We start from the raw sequence: 21,101 nt of genomic DNA, 5'->3' as shown, positions 1-21,101 counted from the left end.
ACGTGATGCCTTCATACCTTCCCCTAAAAAATCCCCATCACCCACCCACCCACCCACCCACACCCACACCCACACACACACACACAGAGGCAGACAGCAGGATAGTGCGTTAACTTGAGATCAATAAAACAGTTTTTATTATAGAAAAAAATCATTTAAGACAAAAACATCACAAAACAGGCTTGGGACATATAAATAAAATATTTCTTCCTTGGAAAACCCACATATTCTCACACTGAATAAGCACTGGGCGTCCTTAAAAATCAAGAATCATTCACTCTGTTTAAAAACTGGGTTTTAAACCGGTCATGGCACAGTGTGGTGTGTCCAGCCCACTCCTCCTTTTCCTAGAAAAAAATAAACTGTTGTTCCTTTGTTGTTTAACTTAACAACTAAACGGTCATTACAAAACACTGAGACAATCAGGATGAACACAACGTAAATTATAGGCAGCATTGGAGTGTGTGTGACCATGTTTGTGTCCAGGTGTTAAACGTACAGTGTTTAGGATTTAGGGGGACATATTGGCAGAAATGGAATATAATACAGTAAGTATTAGGGCTGTCAACATAGTGCGTTAATTTCAATTAATCACAAAAAAAAAGAAATTAACGCTGATTAATCGTGTTCCATGGTGCCCTTTGACCCTGTGTGTCACTGAAGGCCACAGTGCTTCTGTCACATGATGGAGGCAGACGAGACCACACTGCTTGGTCCCATGAATGAAACATTTATATCTAAAAAACGCCTCAGGCCTAAAATATCACCTAAACTCAAAGCGCTCCGAGCTAGCACAGCCTCTGATGCTAGCACTAGCAGCCAGCCTCGTCAAGTCACACTCAACCAGGCGTTGAGACGCAAACTGAGTAAGTCTACCTATGACCAACTAAATAACTCCCTTGCAGACCAGTTTTAGTAAAGGACAGGGGGACAATATTGTGTCCAAATTCCAGCAGCTTTACTATGACACATCTGCCAAAATTCAGTGACATTTTTTAAATACTTTGAGAGCAAAAACTGATGTAAATGATTAATAGCTTGACAGCCCTAATAAGTATGTTTTCTTTAGTGAATAATCACCTGAAAGTTAAAAATTATTGTGCTTTGGGACCTTAAAATGAGCTGTTTATATCTACACAGGGAGCGGGTCCTCATCCACAGAGATTGCCATGTTTCTACAGTAGCCCAGAGCAGACAAACCGAACACATGCTCCAGACAGAGCCACTCACGTTTTCACTGCCGCTGTAGTCAGCAGCCCCTTAACCTGAAACTGCATTATTCTGTGTTTTTATCGGTTTAAATCAGAGGAAGAGACCTCTGTGGATAATTCGGCTCCTGCTATAAACCTCCTCAACAATACACACTGAAGGAATTCTAACCAGGAGCAGTTTCGGCTGGTTACAATTTACAATCCTCACCACTAGATGCCACTAAATCCCCCTAAATCTTATACACTGTTCCTTTAAGTGTGCCCATGCATTTGTAAACACCTTGTGTTCAAGTACAACAAATCTATCTCATAGTGTGCCCATTCAGATGAGTTAAAAACACACACCAGGCTTTGAAGCAGACAATCATGGAATGTGATGTGTTGAAATGCACTGCATAGATCTAGCCGTGCAACTTAAATCAGCTCTGATCAGTTGCACAGCTTACAGGGAATGAAGAGTGTGGATTGTGGTCAGTTTTTTTTTTTTTTTTTTTTTTTTTTGGAGTTTGACCATTTTGCTGAGTTTTTCATTCTTTCCACAGAGCACTTACTTTGGCTTTAAATGGAAGTTACTGGAAACAGGGATTGTAAAAGAAGGAAAAGAGAGAAATTCAGTGAATAACAAGCCAGTTGAAGAAAAACAAACTGTTTTGAAAGTGGTGCATGGAAATTTAAGAACAAATAATGTACAGCCCTGCTGATTTCCATTGTTAAAATCCTTTCATTTTCTAAAAACCACACGCCCAGTTGCTCTGTTAATAAAATGAAAGGAATACAATGAATCAGACAGGCCTCTTAAAAACTTAAAGTGTAACTTTAAGTTTCAGACAGACAGGGAGGAAGCTGGTCCCTACGGTCACCACTGACGGATAACCTCACCACAGAGCTAAAGTTCATACAGAGTGCAAAGACAACCACACGGGAGTGAAAAAGGGCACGAGTGTTTCTCCAAACCATCCGACAATCTTAAGAACATGTTATCTGTCACAGCGATGCTAATACTGTCCAGGGGCTCAACATTAACCCAAACAATATCTGGGCTCAGAGCGTAACAGCTGGAGAGGAACTGGAGTGTTTGAAGACAACGAGTGAGCCATGTATCCATATGTATCATCTGTGATCTGCAACCGTGTTTTCTGGCCCTGGGTGGTTCACAAGGAAGGAGATAGAGAGCCAGGAAGGTGAAGAGGAGGTTTCCATTTGCCATTAATCCGTCTCATTTAGGCTACAAGGTCGCCGCCACTCCTGGCCTCGTTCATGGATCCATTTGTTTGATACTAAAAACACAAAGAAAACTTAACTAAATTGCTTTAACAGTGAACATTCTCTTACGCAAATACTTTGGTCTCATAAAAGATGTGTACTCATGTCTTTATAGATGGTTTTACAGGGAACCAGACAAAGATGAGCTCACCCCATTTGTTGCCGACCAGCACTGGACACGCTGCATGTCGGGTGCTGTAGTCTCCCTCCCCGCTGGGAAACAGATTGTACCAGAACACTGCACTGCCCTGGAGACACACAAACAACAGGCAGCACAGGTTAGCAATGTTACGCACACTCCAGGAAGCCCTGTTTCCACTGAGCAGTATGGTTCAGTTCAGTTCAGTACACTTCTTTTCTTTTTCCACTGTGAAAAGTTGTGGATGGTACCAATGGAACTGTTCCGTACCGTCCCCATTTTTGGCCCCCCCTCTGTTGGGGCACCTAGCACACAGATCTGGTACTAAAAGGTGGAGTTGTGAACACTGTGAACTCTGTTGATTGGCCAATAGCGGACAGTCACTCTGCTCAGGGCTGAGTTGTGGCTGCTTTTGAGGCTCATGTAACCACTGTTCATACCGTGGAGAGTTTTATCAGTAAACTGTAACTACAAAATGAAAGAATGTTTTGCTGCCTCTCACAGCAGCTGGAGTTGCAGAAAAAAGCTTAATTCACTGGGCCGACTGCTGGCACCTTTTAAGGTGTAACGTTAACTTGTAATGTTACTCAATGCATGAGTTGACGACATGAATCCATCAGAACACCTTAAATTTCACTGCGACAACTCTGACCATTACTTTAGTTTTTATATGACATACACTTTTTAGTTGTCAGTTACTCTTCAAGTGTTAATATATATTAATTTCGACCAGGTTATGTGAATGGCATATATTCAGATCCTCACTCTGAGAAAAAAAAATGTCGCGGGCATTGTTCCTGCGTGCTACAGCAACACTAAACCCCCGAGCTTGCCTGAGAAGAACTGAATGCACAAACCTGCTATTTTTAAATACCCCATGGAGACTGTCACTGCTGCCTTTTTTATTTTGTTCTGAAAATGACAGCGTGCAGCCTCGTTCTGTGGACGATAAATGAGGTGCAGACTTCCATCTGTGTCACCGGTGCTGAGGAAATACAGTGAGTGCTGGACGGAGCAGTGGGGGACAACAACCCCACACATACTTAAGAGTACTGTTTGCAGTGGAAACCCTAGGGTCTAGGTACCATGTCTGAAGGGTTACTTTTGGTTCCTGAGATACCATACTGAAAGTGTTTGGTGGAAACAGGGCTGAAATTAAAGAAACTGGTCCTGTTTTGCACTTTAATGTTGCTCGATTATGGGATTCAGAGTGCGAGACAGACATAACTAATTGGTTCTGTTTATCAACGAGTGGGGAACAGCATTCATTCACAGCATTTGCACAATTTTGTTTTGTTGTAAATTAATATTTTTAGCGTGTTCTTTACTTCAAAACAAAATTTCCTGTGAATTTGTCACAGCTTTTCATTTAGCGATATAATATGACCAATTCAGACACAGATACTGAGTCAGTAATAATGTACTGCAAGAAGTGGTGGAACATAAGCGCTTACCTTCTGTGGCCAAACTGCTGCACCAACATCTGGGAATACTGTGGCTCCACCTGCTGCTACATCAGTCATCTACAACAGAGACAGAGAGGAGAAATAGTTTAGTCTTTAACTATGAAATCAAATAATGCAGTAGTGTTACCTAATATATTTTTGGAAGCTTACATTTATTGCTTCCTGCATGGTTATAATCCATTTAATTACTGAACTGATTCTCATCAATATTGAAATTGTATTTTGTGGCTCAGTTTAAAGAAAATATTACTTGTGGTATCTTTGTCTTTCCTCCTTCCAGCAAATGTAAAACCCTCCTTATTCCATCACCGTAGCAAATCCTACTTTAACTCAGATGTTAGTTTGTGACAGCAAAGACTTTGCACACTGGCACAGCCTGTAATCAGAGATGACACCATCCTTAATTTATAATACCGGGCTGTCACCATGAGCAAAACCAAAGATAAAAATTTATGGTGAGCTTCATCACACATTTCTTTGGTAAGTATGACACTGCTCAGTTTATATGTAACTTCACTGTGCAACATGTGGGGTGAGACAGTTCACTGCCCCACCTGGTTAGACCTCATTTTGTTAAAACCAGCCCTCAGATAACCATCTGATTTTTTTTTTTTTTTTTTTTTACCAGTTATGCTGGCTTACAAATTAATTGTGGCTGCATCTTTTCTCATCTATGCTGTTTATGTCCCACATACTGTTAAAATGGACATACATGTAAATATTTTTTGTGATTTACTTATCTGTACTAGGACAGGCATTTAGTTAAGTACCACAGTAGTGTAGTAAAAGTCAATCAAACTTTTTATTTCCCACTCTATGACAGGATGTTGTCTGCTTCTGCTTGTTCAAACACCTCATGAAGGTTATTGTTTTTTTGTGAGAGAAATGACTTGTGACATCATGTTTTTATGGCTGAACCATTACATCATTATTTCATTTAATACACATAATTCATCATAAGAAAGTCAGTGTCTTGACATTAAAATGTTGACTGGAGTTTAAAATAACATTCTGCATATGGCCCTAAGTAGCATTTCTGACACTGTTGAAACGTAACGTTTAAGATAGTTTGGCCACAGTGTTGGGTTTAATCTTACATTTACATCACTGGTCTTAAGGGTGTATTTAGGAAGAGTTTACTCACGTAGAAGAGCCATGTTGCTATGCGGTTGCCAGTGCCCAGCTCTTTAAAGGCATCTGGCTCATCTTTCTGTGGAGAGAGAAATCAATGTCAGGTTTCATCCCCTGCCATATTAACACCACTGTTCATATATAGATATGAATAACAAAGGATCTTACCCTTCCAAAGTCAAAGTGAGGCTCGTACTGACCTCCAACACCATAGTTTGCAACCTATTTAAATAAACAAACAGTACATGTATATAAGAACTAAGATGTTTCAGTGAGGTTTTGCCTTGTAAAAAAAAAAAGAGCAGAATCAAAGAAGAAAAAGCTGTGTTGAATGTTGACAGCCTTCAACTACTGAACTCTTTACCTGCAGCTCTTCTGCTGTGTCCATTTCCAGTCCTGTGAGATCTTCGATTCTCTGGTTGATCTTGTCAATCATTGGATCTTCATAGCCTGTGAGCCAAGCACTGGAACGCAGGAGGAAAAGCAAAACAATTGAGAAGGCCGAGGGACACTTAAACAGTATGTCAGTGAGGCATATATTTGTCCACTAGGTGGTAGTAAAGACTTTGAAACAGGCAACTGAAAGACGTGCTGAAAAGGCTCAAGAAGAAACTGAAGTCTGGCATTACAATCAGATGACAGGAAAGGGAAGTGGAGGTATGAGGAAAATAGGATACGGCCCAAGATTCAGAATCTCCAATCAGCTCAGGGTACAGGGTTGCTCTGAATTCAAACTGCGTGTGCCAAAAACACAGGAGTTTTTTTGCACAGGAGTTTGGTTAAGGACTACGGCAAAATATTTTCGTGGATTTGACTTCCCTCACACAACCTGCCTTTCATACTCACTCACACACCCCAGTCTAAGAGAAGGCCTCTGATAAAACAAGCTCTTGACCGAGCCTGCACTCTTTCTTGTGAAATATTAAAACATGACACAACTGCAGCTCCGCAGACCACAATGTTAAATTTAAACTGCCATTTTTTTCTGTTTTACACATTACAAAGCCACATTAAAAGGCTGTCAAGCCACACATAATTTTATGATAGAATTAAAGACAACTTATATAAAGATATTTGACGTGACAGACAAAGACAAATTCCAGTATCTGCTCTCAACACACTCTCAAATTTGGGGAATTTTTTTAAAAAAAAAACTGAGATTACTCCTGCTAGTCTCAAAGACATGCTTCTGAAATGTCCTGCAGATTCACTTTGAGAAAGACAGTGATATGAGTCAGCTTTTTTTTATTAAGAGTTTGTAATAATAATAAGTTACATTTTTGAAGGGATGCTGCGAGCCAACAAATTTTTTCCTGATGTGTCTTGCAGCCAGTTCAGTGAGCGGTCAAACTCTTCGAGTTTATCCATCTGTTCCCTCTGTCACTTAATGTTAACTGACTCTGGAAATGCATGCTGGCTAACACGTACACATAGAAAAACATCAAAGACACACCACACCCTTGTGCCCACATGCACACGCACCCAAACATTAATTACCAAGAACAGTAAAACCAAAGAAACTCGGGGTTTTTGGTGGTCTGCTAAGCCTGCTATTTTTAAGGGTGGGATGTTTAAAGTCTAACGTACAACGGGAAATGTATTGAAGTAGAGCAATGATTCTAACTACAGGGTGACACTTTCTTAACTTCAACATTCACAGGAGAACAATCTCTCTTTCAACATGTTAGCAGCATACCTCTTTTTATGTTTTTAAGCATGCACATCCAGACTCAGGCCCTGGAAGTCTCTTGTCGATATGTTAGTTAAGGACTGAAGCACAGCAGCTGTAGTGAGCTCATATTGTATTACAAATTCATTCCCGTAAAGCGCAATGGGGCATAGGGATTCAGCGTTCAGGATCTCAAATAGCCTGGGAAGGATGGTCGGGGGAAAAGAAAACATCTGTCACAACTGCACAGTTCCATGAAAATTCCTAAATTACTGGGCAAACTGAAAGAACAACGAAAATTTCATCTCCACCAAAAACAACAACAGAGGATTCTTTAGTTTGGTTTAAGCTCAATTTGATTTCCTGGCAGATATCTGTTACCTAAACCAAATCCTCTAGTGTTGGTTTTCCAGATGCAGCTTAACATTTTCGTTTTTTCCTTGGTGTTAACTGGATGCAGGGCTCAATATGTCTTTCAGCCAGAGCACAGAGATAAAGATAAAGAGAAGGATGGAGGAGGACGCAATGCAGCCCTCCTGGTAACCTTTGGCCCCTTACCTCTTGGAGACTCTGTACTGGGCCGTGGTAAGTTTCCCAGTTAGGGGGTCATGCACCGTGGCTCGCCTTAACTACAGTAGTTCCCGCAGCACAAGGACACGGAGGTCGAGGAAAAGCAGATGAATAAAGGAAAAACAGGATGATGGAGTGTAGTGCGCACAAGAGGACAAGTGGAAAGTAAGAGGAGGGAAGAGGGAGAGAAAAGAAAGGCAGATCTGGTCACTAGCTGTCAATGTTATTCTTAAAAGGAGCCAAGAGAGTGTTCCACGAGGCAATGCTAAGAACCAAATTTCCATGTCAAAATAAGATTTACCAGTGAGGAATCAATGACTGCCTCCAATACACCTCCTGACTCACACAAAGCAACTATGTTAATGTGTACTAGCAGAAAAAGCAACACATTTTTCCCCTTTCTGTAGCAGACTCCTGTGCAGAAACGTATCCACAACAGATTCTCAAAAAACAAGTGATCTTCATTTCCAAATAAATTAATATCAATTAGCTCTAAGAATGCAATCTTTTTTATTTTTTCTTTAATTTCTGTCAGTGGTGAATGCACCGTGAGATAATATATTTCTTAAGAACATGCTTTGCAGAGTAATAGTAGTCTACAAATGTTTCATATGCTTTTAAAGCTTTGATCATTCTCAGTTGGATCCTCTGCTTTAGCTCAAGAGCCTTTAAGCTTTGGAAGGGTGGAGAAATGGAGTGATACGGATGGGAGTGCAGAGGAGAAATGGGATGAGGTATTGAGGGGAAAAAAGGAGGAGAAAATCTCTCTTTCTCCCTCTCAGCTCTCTCCTACATCCTCCGCTCTTTGCGGCTCCTGGCTATGCCTTACCTTTTGCTGATCCGGTACGACGCTGTCTCCAGCACTCCTGTGATGGGGTTGGAGATGGTGGCCCTGCGAAGCTGTGAAGCCAGGGACATGATTTACCCACACACAGACACACAGGCACAAAGATGTGTGTGTCTGTGTGCTAACTAACTAGCAGAATCACATCAACCAGCCTCACAGCTTTGACGTCCCACCCCTCAACAAACTAAAGCACATAACAGAAACTGGAAAAGCCTGATGAATGTTCCTACTAACCAGACCTATCTCCACAGCGCTGTGTCAGGTCTGTAATCACCGATTATCTTTCTGCTATAGGGGAAAAAATGCTCTGGCGTGCTCTTGCTTCATTGAACCAATCACAGTCGTCGTGCGGCACTAAGCCCAGGATGCAGCGACGGTGCTCTCACAAAATAGTGTCGGAGGTGGATTTGTTTTGGTGGAACATTTGCACATGGGTAGGCGATGTTACTGTGTGACTTGACTTTAACTGATTAAAAAAGACAAATATAATTTGATAATCGGTGCCCTAGAGGTGAAGCATGACTAAACTTAAGCTCTGGAGGACCTCACTGGATCCCTTAAAACCCCAGATCATTTGCTGGCTGTATGTGGCTCTAGCAGAACATTATTACGATGACATCACAAAAGCTCAATTGCTCATCTGGAACGGATTGGTACATTAGTAAAGTCAATGTCACTGGCGCGTGCCACTGCCAGAGCTAAAAGATGTGGCAAATCAACTTCAACTGGCCATGAAGGGAAACAGATCAACATCTTGCAAGAGTCTTGCAAGAGAGTTGTTTTATTCGTTGGGGATCTTTACAACAATTCACTGCAAGAAAAAACAAGCATGCCTTGTTTCATGATCCAAATCTCTTCTTTGAACATGCCATTTTCAGCAAGTACGTTTTTAGCTTGAAGGATGGTGTTTGTTTCCTGTGGTGAAGGAAGGGGATTTCCAAACGGTAACACGCAGATAGCAGGGTAAAAGGGAGAATGCCGGTTGAAATCAGTGGCCCAATGGCAGGCTTATAACCAGTTTACATCCAGTGAGTCAGACTAGTTCTTACTAGATCACACTTACCTGTAAAGTGACTAATATAGCTTCATACATGCATCATATGGACTCGACGCTATTACATGTCTGTGACACTGAAAATACTGAGAATCTCTTACTCGTGGCTTTGCCAGTTGCTTGATCCTCTCCATTTCACTGTCACTGATGATGTCCAAGTAGCGGACGATGTAGGGGCGGTCCCACTCATCTTGCTGTTTGACAGGTCCCAGCACATACATGGGGTTGCGATTGTTGTCATAGTAACGGCAGAACAGCCGGCTCTGCCTGCGGGGGGTCTGATTGAGAGAAAAGAAAAGCAGGGAACAAAGGAGTTGAAGTTGATGTGTATTTATTAAGTTGGAAATTGTGTACTTGTGTAACTTATAGTCTTCCTCACCATTCTGATGCCCTCCCCACGACAAAGCATCTCATACTTCTTCCTCTCTGGGAGATGCGGTACGGTCATCTTCTTATTGGACGACGACTTCTTTTTACTCGGCTCTCTTTTCACTCGCTCCTTCTCTTTTTTAGGTTCGTCCTTCTCAGCCTTTTTCTGCTTCTCCAACTGGAACTCAAAGTACTTCAGGTTGCCCTTTGCACGCTGGTGCTCTGGGTCTAAACATGGGAAAATGAGAGGCCAACAGAAATAATAGTGGTGATTACAAATAGTGACGGCTGCAGCAATGTCACCTAAGAATATCACACGCCCTGCAATCAAAATAACTCTGCTTCCAACACGACATAATTGTATGCTATTTATTCTGTCTGACCTTATACACTTCTCGGAAACAATACGTGCAAACAGGACAAATTAATTTAGGGGCCCATTTCAAGGAAAACGTGGCATATCAAGGTCACCACCAAGGCTTCATCAGAACATTGTTCCCAGTTAAATGGTGTGAAATGTATTGCAGCATCTATTATCAAGAGTATTTAACAAGAACAAATGCAAATAATGGACAAGTCAACACCCATAGGTCACTGAAAAGGACATCCTTCTTATTAGCATTACAATAAATGAATCAAATCGCAACAATCACCAACTTGTCAACTGTACCATCAATTGGGTTAATCCCAAATCCTAAAACTTGTTGTTGCAACACTGCCCTCTTTTAAACCGCCCATTCAAGGAGTGAATGTTGCGCCGTTATTCTGCCTCTTTGTGCTGTATAAAAGACATGAACATGCGATGGGGGAGATTGTTGTTTCACCTTTGAGCTGGCAGTAGAAGTAATAACAAAGCCAAATCAATATCTATGTAAGAAGTGTGGACTGGCAGGACAGGACAGAAGTGACATTTTGACGTTGTGTTTGAGATTTAAAAAGCAGCTAACAGCAGTTAGCAGCTAACTCAAAGCAGAAGAATAGCAACCGAAAATGCCCGCATATTGGGGAGACAATGAGGTCCAAGAGCTCCTAAACTCCTGAAGAGATGACGAGATCGACTGCCATATAACAGGGATAGTAAATCATTATTATTGCCATGTTATGCCATTGTAATTATTTAAAAAGCAATGTCCGATGCTTATGTTGTACATCACACTTGAGGCCAACGCTGGTATGCTTCTGGAACACTGACATGCTATCTGAAATCACACACTTGGGCACCATTATGGCAGCATTGTTTGGTTCTGTGTACGAAAGCAAAGGGTGTAATTTAGGGTCTTCGTTTGTGGCAGTACTGCAGGCTCTTTGTGAAGAAAGGGCTATTGTTGTGGTCTAATTGGCAGGTCAGAGAGTTCTACAATTATTCCTCGTCAAGTGAATAAAACGTATACACAAAGTCCTCTCTGATTACCATTAAATCACTACTAACAAATCAATAATATAAGTAGACAAATGGCATGAAGATTTCTACAAACATTGCTAATAAATTATATTCACATCTCTGAAGGTTCTGCACAGAAGACTGTTTTGACTATTGCCAAATCTACTAACAACCATAACAAATTTTTGTGAGAATTTAATCCCACCAGTATCTAACTGTAGGTGGTAAAACCAACATATTGTCACAGACTTGTAGTGGCTTGGATGTTTTAGCTTGGACTGGTAACGACTGTGTGGTTTGGAGTGGTTCTCTGCTTAATTTATGCAACTTACTCACTGACTTAATTCAGACAATTTTGAGGACCAATCTTAATGTGCTTTTCTTTCTTAGTAATATCTCTGTAAGTTAAGGCTCCCTCCGCATTCTTACAGTCTTGTCTAAAATAAAATAAAACCTAGAATCTGTGCAGGTCTGGGACAAAACTGATAAGAAAAGTACATCAGTCTAATCTATCTTATGTTTATGCGACATTATCTACCTTGAGTCAAAATTTTACAATCCAAAGTGATACTGTCACTACACATTGCACAACATGCCTCCCGGTATACTTTTTAAAAGGGGAGAAATACTTCACAGTGTGGAGGGACTGACCAAGTTCAAGCAGCCTCTTGGTGTACTCCAGGGCTCGCTCTATCTCCCCCTGCTGGTAGATGGCGTAGCTGAGGTAGTCGATCACTGTCACCTTATCGATAGTGGACTCCTCTCCCTGATCGAGCTGTTTCAGGGCCTGGGCCATCCACAGCTCTGTGTGGTAGTAATCGACATCAGTGTAGGCGATTTTCCCCAGCTCGTAACAGTCCTCCACTGTCATACTGCTCTTGTGTTTCACTCCTATTAAGATGAGGACACAGAAAGAGAACATAAAGGAACACATAACCATCTCATGTATGATGTCAATTACACAAAAACCAAGGAAAACCCTATATCCCCTCATCACCAGCTGTTTACTGTGACTTTCAGGACACTTAGTCTGTTTTGCTGTTAATTTTTATGCTGATTTGTGCGAGGTAGATGTGGTATGCACAGATTTAAGGACCTTACCAGGTAGGTTTCCTGTAGAGATGGTGTTGGCATCCAGTCTGTAAGTGTCTTGTAACCGGAGGAGAGCTTTAGCCGCCCCGGTCTGGTCCTCATCTGTAGGGAAGTACTGTCTCTGGATGGTCAGGTTGGAAATAAATCCTGAGAGAGGTGGACAGGAGAGGACAGAGAAAGATATAGTAGGATGATTATATATGTGATACATAACAAATAGACAAGTGGACAATAAATACTCTCTCCTAATGGTCAGCCAGACTGCATGGAGTCACTTTGATCTTTCTTGAGAGAATTATAGTTCTATTAAGCCAGACGTGGCAAAAAAGAGTGAGTAATGCTCTTTTTTACCTTCATAACTCAAATTACAGTAACTAATTGAGGTACTTGATTTCACTAAAATACATTAAGCATGAATGAGCAGCAGACTATTAGTCTAAACAAGCAAACATATACAGCTTTCCCTGGATTAATGATACGTGTCTTTCAAATGTCAAACAGAACACCCAACTCTAAAGACACTCTGCTGCACTAATTAGGCAGTTTCATGACCAACCAATACCAGGAAATGTATAGCAAGCCCTGGATCACATCACTATTCCCCCTCTATGCATTACATCTGTCATTCGAAAGCCATAAAGTACTTAACATGCACTTCCTCGACATTTGTGGATAAGTAAACTGCTCGTGTTTGCTCGCACATTAGAACTAGTTCCATACAGCAATGTGTGTCACGTGATACTGTGTCACGTGATACTGGTGATGTTTCAACGGTCACCCAGCAATAGATCTTAAATTAGTTATTCAAGTAACGTATTTCGCATATTATTTGACATGTTTTGGGTTTTTTATGAAAATATTAAGATCACTGCTAAATATATGCTAACCACACTTTCCTGTGATTTTTCTAAACTGTTGACACTTAAGTTATTATTTGAACCAGGTCTGCTTTATTTGTACCATCAGTAGTGTCCTTGAGTACAAGGCTCTCCAGGTCTCCCCACTCTGTGTTCAGCCTCTTCATCAGTTTGAAGGCGTTGACAGGGTGTCCCAGGAAGCCTTCAGGGTCCTGTACGGCTGTGTTGGACAACGAATCCAACTTATCAGCCCACCTATCACAAGGATGGTAGTACAGAGTTAGATACATTGCTTACAACTGAATCCATGAGCAGTAGTAGATTATTGATCAGATATGTTAAGAGGTGTGTGTCCGTTAAGTGCACAATTTTTTGTGCACTTGGACACAAACTCACCGTTTGACCTGCTCAAGCTTGTTCTCCTCTGCTCTGATGTAGTCCTTTAGAGAGGTGACGAGGTCTTTTTCTGTGTACAACAGATCTGTCATCTGGCCTGAGGAGTACAAATCAGAAACACATCATCATCAATACTAAAATACCAAAATAAAAAGGCATCACTAATCTCACCAGATCAATACAGGGTCCCACATACAGTGCCCTCCAAAAGTATTGGAACAGTGAGTCCAATTCGTTTACTTTTGTTGTAGACTGAAAACATTTGGGTTTGACATCAAAAGATGAATATGAGACAAGAGATCAACATTTCAACTTTTATTTCCAGGTATTTACATCTGGATCTGATAAACAACTTAGAAGATAGCATTATTTGTAATGGAACACAAAATTTTTAGGTGAGCAAAAGTATTGGAACATATAAACTTAAAATAGATTAAAGTGAATGAGACTTAATATTTAGTTGCAAATCCTTTGCTTTCAATAACTGCATCAAGCCTGTGACCCATTGACATCACCAAACTTTTGCATTCTTCTTTTGTGATGCTTTTCCAGGCTTTCACCGCAGCCTCTTTCAGTTGTTGTTTGTTTTGGGGGGTTACTCCCTTCAGTCTCCTCTTCAGCAGGTAAAATGCATGCTCTATTGGGTTTAAGTCTGGAGACTGACTTGGCCAGTTTAAAACCTTCCACTTCTTGCCCCTTATGAACTCCTTTGTTGTTTTGGCAGTGTGTTTTGGGTCGTTATCTTGCTGCATGATGAAGGATCTCCCAATCAGTTTGGTTGCATCTTTCTTTAAATTAGCAGACAAAATGTTTCTGTAGACTTCTGAGTTCATTTTCCGTCCCAGAAGAAGCCATGCAAGCCCAAGCCATGACATTACCTCCACCGTGTTTCACAGATGAGCTTGTATGTTTGGGATCATGAGCAGATCCTTTCTTTTTCCAAACTTTCACCTTTCCGTCACTTTGGAAAAAGTTAATCTTTGTCTCATCAGTCCATAAAACTTTTTTCCAGAATTTTTGAGGCTCATCTCTGTACCTTTTGGCAAATTCCAGCCTGGCCTTCCTATTCTTCTTGCTAATGAGTGGTTTGCATCTTCTGGTGTAGCCTCTGTACTTTTGTTCATGAAGTCTTCTAACAGCAGATTGTGATACCTTCACTCCTGCCCTCTGGAGGTTGTTGCTGATGTCACTAACAGTTGTTTTAGGGTCTTTCTTTACAGCTCTCACAATGTTTCTGTCATCAACTGCTGATGTTTTCCTTGGTCTACCTGTTCGACGTCTGTTGCTTAGTACACCAGTGGTTTCTTTCTTCTTCAGGACATTCCAAATGGTTGTACTGGCTATGGCCAATGTTTGTGCAATGGCTCTGATTGATTGTCCATCTTCTCTCAGATTCACAATTGCTTCTTTTTCACCCATAGACAGCTCTCTGGTTTTCATGTTGGTTCCACCTCTAAATGCAGTCTGCACAGGCAAAATCTATCGTACCCAATCTGAAACTGAGCTCAGACATTCAGTGCTATTTATTGTTTGAATAATCAGTGTAATTGGGAAACACCTGGGCAACAAAACACACCTGTCAGTGACATGTTCCAATACTTTTGCTCTCATGAAAAACGGGTGGGTTCAAACAAAAGGTGCTATCTTCTAAGTTGTGTCCCATATTCATCTTTTGATGTCAAACCCAAGTATTTTCAGTCTACAACAAAAATAAAGGAATTGGCCTCACTGTTCCAATACTTTTGGAGGGCACTGTATGTGTGAAATCCTTTGCTTCCATATGGGTGGTACAGCACAAGTCAGAAGAGGGAGCCATATTTCTAAAGTAAGCACCATATGTTGCTTGATAGCTTTACCTATGGAGGTGAAGAACTCAGAGCTGGCCGAGAGTGACTGCAGACAACTCAGCAACAATAAACAACAACAGGGCAGCTCCATCCTGAAGAAAGAGTGAGAAAATCATTGTTCAGTCCATTAACTTGAAAATCAAAGTGTACACTCGGCTGAGTACGTATATCTAACGTCACAGTTTCTGTTGGATGTCAGGTATCCATCCATAACATATCTAAAATTGGCCAGATATTTCAAGTTCTAGCCATTTACTGTCTTGATTATTTTAGCTCATTTTCAGTGAGCTTCATCCAACAATTCTTGACCTTAAAACTCATCTAATAGTTCTTCCCCCGTCGTCCTAAACCTCCCTGATTTATCATAATGTTCGTCTGCTCGTTCCAGTGCCGCTCCTACTGAATTCAAAACCTAGTTGTTAGCACCATTTAAGACCGGACAATCCACAGACCTCCTGTGGAAATTTTTGTTTTTCTTCGACCGAAAATAGTTCCCAATAAAAACTGATGGCAGCAAGACCTGTGGATTGTCTGGAGTAACTGGGGCATTATTTCTGGAGAGGTGGTGCCATTGAGTGAGCAGAAGTATCGACAGATCTCAAAACCTAGGAGAACTATCTGCATGGTTAAATATTACCAAAGATAGTAAGTGGGTAAGGGGTAAGTGAGAAAATGTGAAAGAGTATTGAACCTTGAACTAAAAGTCTTGGAGAATGTCTTTAATCCTTTTAGAAGTGCAGCCTCCCAGCTACCACACAAAGCCAAATATAAGTCTGTGGTTGGTGACACTGTGTCCGGTTTGGCTTTGGAGTTGGCACAGCCATAGCTGCTACATAGCTACTGTGAGGAGTGGCACTGTGATCTACCCAAACAGGCAGAAATTAGAAGAGAGCACAGACAGGCAGGAAAAAAATGTGCAGGCAAGTGTCAATGCTGCTGCTAAGACTATTATCATTATACCAATAAAGCACACTGATTCATATTAATTCTAAATCTGCATCTGGATACAAGTGTGAGAATTTTGCTTTTAAAATTTCCTGGATCCACACAAGTATATCCTTGTTCTTTGGCCTAACTTCCCCTAAAACTTAATTTATGCGTGCTGGCACATGTTTGAGATATCCTGTTAACAAACTGATGAACAAATGGGATTAGAAATATCCCGAAAGCTTAACCAAAGTCTGTGCAGCACACTGTGTGATAACGTGCTTCCAACACAGGAAGTGGACTTGGAGGAAGGCGGTGGAAAGAAATGATTCCAACAGAATCCAAAATTATCCAACACAAGTCAGAAGTGGCGCTTACAGATTTCAGTATTAATTCCCTCTTGTAAGGGATGTTAAGTGAGAAGGAAAACCTGGCTTGTTACTAATAAAGCAGAGATTAGTAAAGTATGACCTTTGGGTGTTTTAATGGATTATCTATTTTGTACTGTGTTGAGACTCTCCTTGGGTCAGACATAACGAAGATAAATGACACTCATGATAGGGACGATAACAGACAAATTCTCACACTACTCTGGTGCCTTTCATTTGAATACTTGTATCAAGGACAATATATGAAGATTAAGAGGTTTTTAAAAGTAAGTATAGTAATGACATGAAGCTAAATCTAACAGTGAGCTGCTAATGCTCAAAAATACTTCAATCTCTGACTCTGGCCTCTGACATGAATGTCCCCAGTTTGTTTTTTTTAATAATGGACAAACACAGAAGGTGTCAAGTACAATAACAGCAGTACCACTGTAAATACCCATTACATGCGCACTTGCACACACATGAACCAATTTAAAAAAAGCGCACACACCTTCATGCTTGCAATATATGCATATAAAAATATATTTACACACATAAGATGGGTGCCAAAGTAAAGGCCATGGATAAAATATGCATCAGATTTCTAAAGTCTTTCAGTGAAAGCAGACAACAGGCTCAGGCAGGTTTCAGTCTCGCCACAAAGTCAAGCCTTGAGTGAAAATAAACGAATGACTTCATATGACTTTTCAATTCAGGTCAGCAGCAGGCAGGAAGGCAGGAAGGAAAAAAATCTGTCAGAGCCCTGCGTATTAAAGCAGAATTAAATTACATTAAATTAAAGTACGTTTAAGTGAAACTCTGAGGCAAGATGCAAATTACCATTATCCCTAACTGCTACGACAGCATATCCAGAATCTGTGGTGCCACTTAGACTAAGATACCATGATTGTGCCTCTGCCACTTGGATTTCCAGGATAAAAACTCAATAGAATATAATTACTGTAATGACAGGGTTAACAGCTACTGTGTCTCTCTTGTTATAATATTGTAGAAGAGCAATGTCAAGATTAAAGCGTCAAGTATAACAGTTATAATTTGGATCTATGTGCCATGCCACAAATGACTGTGAGTGGCAGTGAGAGTGTTCACGTGCATGCATGCTTGTACGTGACTGTGAAGACTCCAAGAATGCCTGATGGCCATGTAGCATTTAACCTGCCAGTCACGTGAGATGCTAAACTGCTTTGCAGAAATTTGCATTGTTTGCTGACCTCTCAAACTATGTGCAAATTGGGCTGCATTCTGTTCAGACATGTTCATTAGGAGACTCCTGTTTTTTTAACCTCACAGCCTTGTGTTAACTGTGAGAAGAGTTATCACAATGCTCTCTCTTGCAGGGATGAGTCTGTCTCTGTCCTCAAACAACACTGGTAAATAATGAGTTGTGATGTCTACTGCATTCCAGGAGTTTTTACTGTTTTTCTGACGCTTCAACTATTTCCTGTTTTGCCTAAAATTACTTTCGGCAAACCCCTGAGACCAGGACTGAACCAGTTACTTTCAAATTAGATTCATCGATAGAAGGAGGAGGAGGAAAAGCTTAACCCCTTCAATACAACAAAATACTGCATTGTAGTAGTGAAACTTCAGGCTGCTGTTGGTACATACCTTCCTATATTCTTTTTCTTACCCAAAGAAGGTATGAAAAATTACCCAATTGTTGTCATGACATAAACATTTATCCACAGTGGCCTCAGGAAACAGTTAGTGACCATCAAAAATTATTTATGAAACCATTAATGTATGCTTTGTCATCATGACTTTGCAATATTTTCCATCACTGTACTGTATGCTATTTTATATACAAGCAGTGTAGTTCCCTGCAGTGCTATTTACACATTAAGACCCTTTTAATAATTACAACCTCACTGCAGTCACTAAAGCATGAAATAAAAATCACTGGTGTTATTTTTGATTGTGATCTGTGACCGAAGGTGAGAAACGTCACCAAAAATGCAGTTTCCCATCTCAGTAATTTTGCCAGTATGCACTCTCTTTCATTTAAAGAAGACACCGAAAAACTTGTTCATGCTTTTATCTCAAGCAGACGTGACTACTGCAATGCCTTCTTCTCCAGACTCTCAAAGAAATCTTTAACCCTTTGAAAGTTGGAGCACATCACTTTTCTTGTGCTGCTTTGAGACGCCTTTCTTAAGTATTTTCACCTTTGAACCCTGAGCAAATTGGCACAATTTATTTCAAAAACAAGGAAAAAGGGCATTGAGCAACATGGTGAGAAATGTCCCACAAAGTGCAAAAAAACATTTTTAAAAAAAAAAATAGGGGGAAAAAAGCTAGGGAAAAATTGTATTAATAATTATTATAATTATTACATTTTAAAATTATGTTACCAAAATATTATAGGGTTTAAGCACTCTCTCCAGATCATTTCCTTGTCTCTTTTTTGACAAATTGTCTTGTTTACAATTTTCTCTTTTTACTCATTCCTTGCTAATTTTTTGAGTCACTTCTTCTTTTGTTGTTCATTGCCTTTTCCCATGTTTTTAAAAGAAATCAAGCCAATTAGCTCAGGTTTCAAAGGCTTAAAGAAACTTCAAATGATCCAAAATCCAAAAACATTGAACAGCTCCCTATTCATTGTAGAAATCATTTTGCTTACAGTTTTTTTAATCTCTTAATGGACTAGCTCCTGATTATTTGACATCTGATATGCTGGCCAAATACATACCTTCCAGATCCTTCAGCTCCTCTACCTCTGCTCTACTACATGCCCCCAGAGTATAACTAAAAAGTACAGTGATGTTGCATCATGTGTCACCGGCCCTCATCTCTGGAACATCCTTACAGAGAAGGTCAGACTCTGATTCAACTGACAAACAAAATCTGAAAACCTCTCTTTTTAGACTTGCATTTATGAAGCTTTTATTAAATTAATTAGTATTAATTTATTGGTAATTGGTAATTAATTAGTATTAGTACCTGATTTTTTTATATGTGTGTGCATGTGTCTGTGTGAGTGTGTGGTTGTGTATGTGTATCTTATTTACTTTATCTTACTGTTTTGTATCTGTTGTTTGTCATTTTAGTATGTAAAGCAATTTGAGTTGCACCTACTGTACAAACAGTACTACACAAATAAAGCTATTATTATTACAGTTGTTATTATAATGTTTTGAACAAATATTAGCCTATTCTTCTCAATCTGTGTTACATTTAAGTGGCTTCCTTGCAGAGGAATTGCCTTCATCCCAACTGTCTTCTCCAAGTTTTACAGGGAGTGTGTGTGAGGAGTCAGATAACACAGGATGTGGATGGAAGAGGACTGCCACGTCTTCGCCCCTCCCCACTGGGGAAACTCATGAGGACTGAACACTACGCTATGGAGTCTGACTCATTTCACCACGAATAACCCCAAAGTAACCCCTGCAAAGTCACTGACAGCACAGCAGGGGGGCTTTTAATTCTTAAAAGTCCACAGGTGTTGTTTGATTACTCCCAGACTAATTTAGCTAACTGGCTAACCAACAGGAATGTAACGTAAAAATAAAAGTTTCCATTTGATGTTAGCTTTTATCCCCAAACAGCCTGATAGTGTAGACTCACATAAGTGTGTGAGATGGTTCACTGTGTGCCTGTTAGTGCACATAATGTGTTAACTAATTTAAATTGTGCATACTGTGCTGTTATTGTGGGAATGTATTGTACAGCTGAGTGGAGGCAGCGGCAGCATCCCACGCTGCATTGCACTGGAATGCCATAACACTGACGCTAATAGTTCAATAAGGTAAAACTCAGGCTCGGTTTTCTTTTCTCGCTTATTTCGACTTTTAATGTGGCTTTTGCTAATATTACTCCCTTTTAATCAGTTCACTCTTGTTATATTCTTTTCTGCTGCTTAGATACATCATAAAAATCAAAGTTTCAGTCAGGTTAGCTAGTTTTAGCTAGCTTAGCAAGCTAACCTAACTTTAGAGGAATAACCGTTAGCGTATGGAACGTTGTCTGTTGGTCCCAGCTGAAATCAGAAAACACGGTGACTTCACAACTCTAAGTTGACATGTTAACGACCTGAAAAGGCTGCAAAGGTTTGGTTTTAGCCATCTTATCAGCTTCAGGAGTTAATATTTACCTAAACGAGTACATCCTGCAGCAGAAATGTGTCCCCCCGCTTGTTCGGTCCTCTTAGAGTCTCAGCTCAGCCCGGACCCGGTGCAGCTAACGGTGAGGAGATGAACACGCAGTCTGGTGGCTCGTCCTATCTGGGATGTTTCAGCGCACTGTTGGCCATCTGGTGGTAAGGGCTGGATTCTTAAAAGTCTGGATGCTACGTGCAGAAGCTCACATGCATAAAGTCTGCTGCTGCTGGAGACTTTGGGGGCTGGCGTTCGGAAACTGCTATGGGAGGTGTCTAAGTTGTCTTGACCCGTGGAGACACAGCCGTAGATGAGTATTTGGGGTTTTGAGGTGAAAAAAAAAGTGTGTGTGTGTGTGTGTGTGTGTGTGCGTGTGCGTGTGTGTGTACCAGCTAACGT

At 40.6% G+C, this 21,101-nt stretch overlaps 1 protein-coding gene across 3 annotated transcripts; it reads right to left on the bottom strand.

Annotated features, from left to right (window-relative positions):
• Window positions 1–102: 102 nt before the first annotated feature.
• Window positions 103–20,980, bottom strand: p4ha1b (prolyl 4-hydroxylase, alpha polypeptide I b). 3 transcript variants are annotated; one of them, XM_049600401.1, is made up of 16 exons: window positions 20,699–20,980; window positions 15,302–15,384; window positions 13,446–13,542; window positions 13,153–13,304; window positions 12,202–12,339; window positions 11,752–11,991; window positions 9,730–9,947; window positions 9,452–9,628; window positions 8,279–8,349; window positions 7,438–7,503; window positions 5,575–5,674; window positions 5,379–5,432; window positions 5,224–5,289; window positions 4,068–4,136; window positions 2,626–2,722; window positions 103–2,488 (listed from the first exon to the last, which is right to left on the bottom strand). In XM_049600401.1, exons 1-16 carry the CDS (start codon window positions 20,710–20,712, stop codon window positions 2,418–2,420), a joined length of 1,713 nt encoding a protein of 570 aa, XP_049456358.1. In that variant the 5' UTR covers window positions 20,713–20,980; the 3' UTR covers window positions 103–2,417. The 3 variants fall into 3 exon arrangements, with proteins under 3 accessions (XP_049456358.1, XP_049456357.1, XP_049456356.1); XM_049600400.1 differs by lacking the exon at window positions 8,279–8,349 and having other exon boundaries at window positions 7,438–7,508; XM_049600399.1 differs by lacking the exon at window positions 7,438–7,503 and having other exon boundaries at window positions 20,699–20,979.
• Between the last annotated feature and the right edge of the window lie 121 nt (window positions 20,981–21,101).

The sequence above is a fragment of the Epinephelus fuscoguttatus genome, linkage group LG16, assembly GCF_011397635.1.
Source record: "Epinephelus fuscoguttatus linkage group LG16, E.fuscoguttatus.final_Chr_v1".
In the NCBI taxonomy this organism is placed as follows: Eukaryota; Metazoa; Chordata; class Actinopteri; order Perciformes; family Serranidae; genus Epinephelus; species Epinephelus fuscoguttatus.
This window is presented reverse-complemented; position numbering and strand designations above follow the sequence as displayed.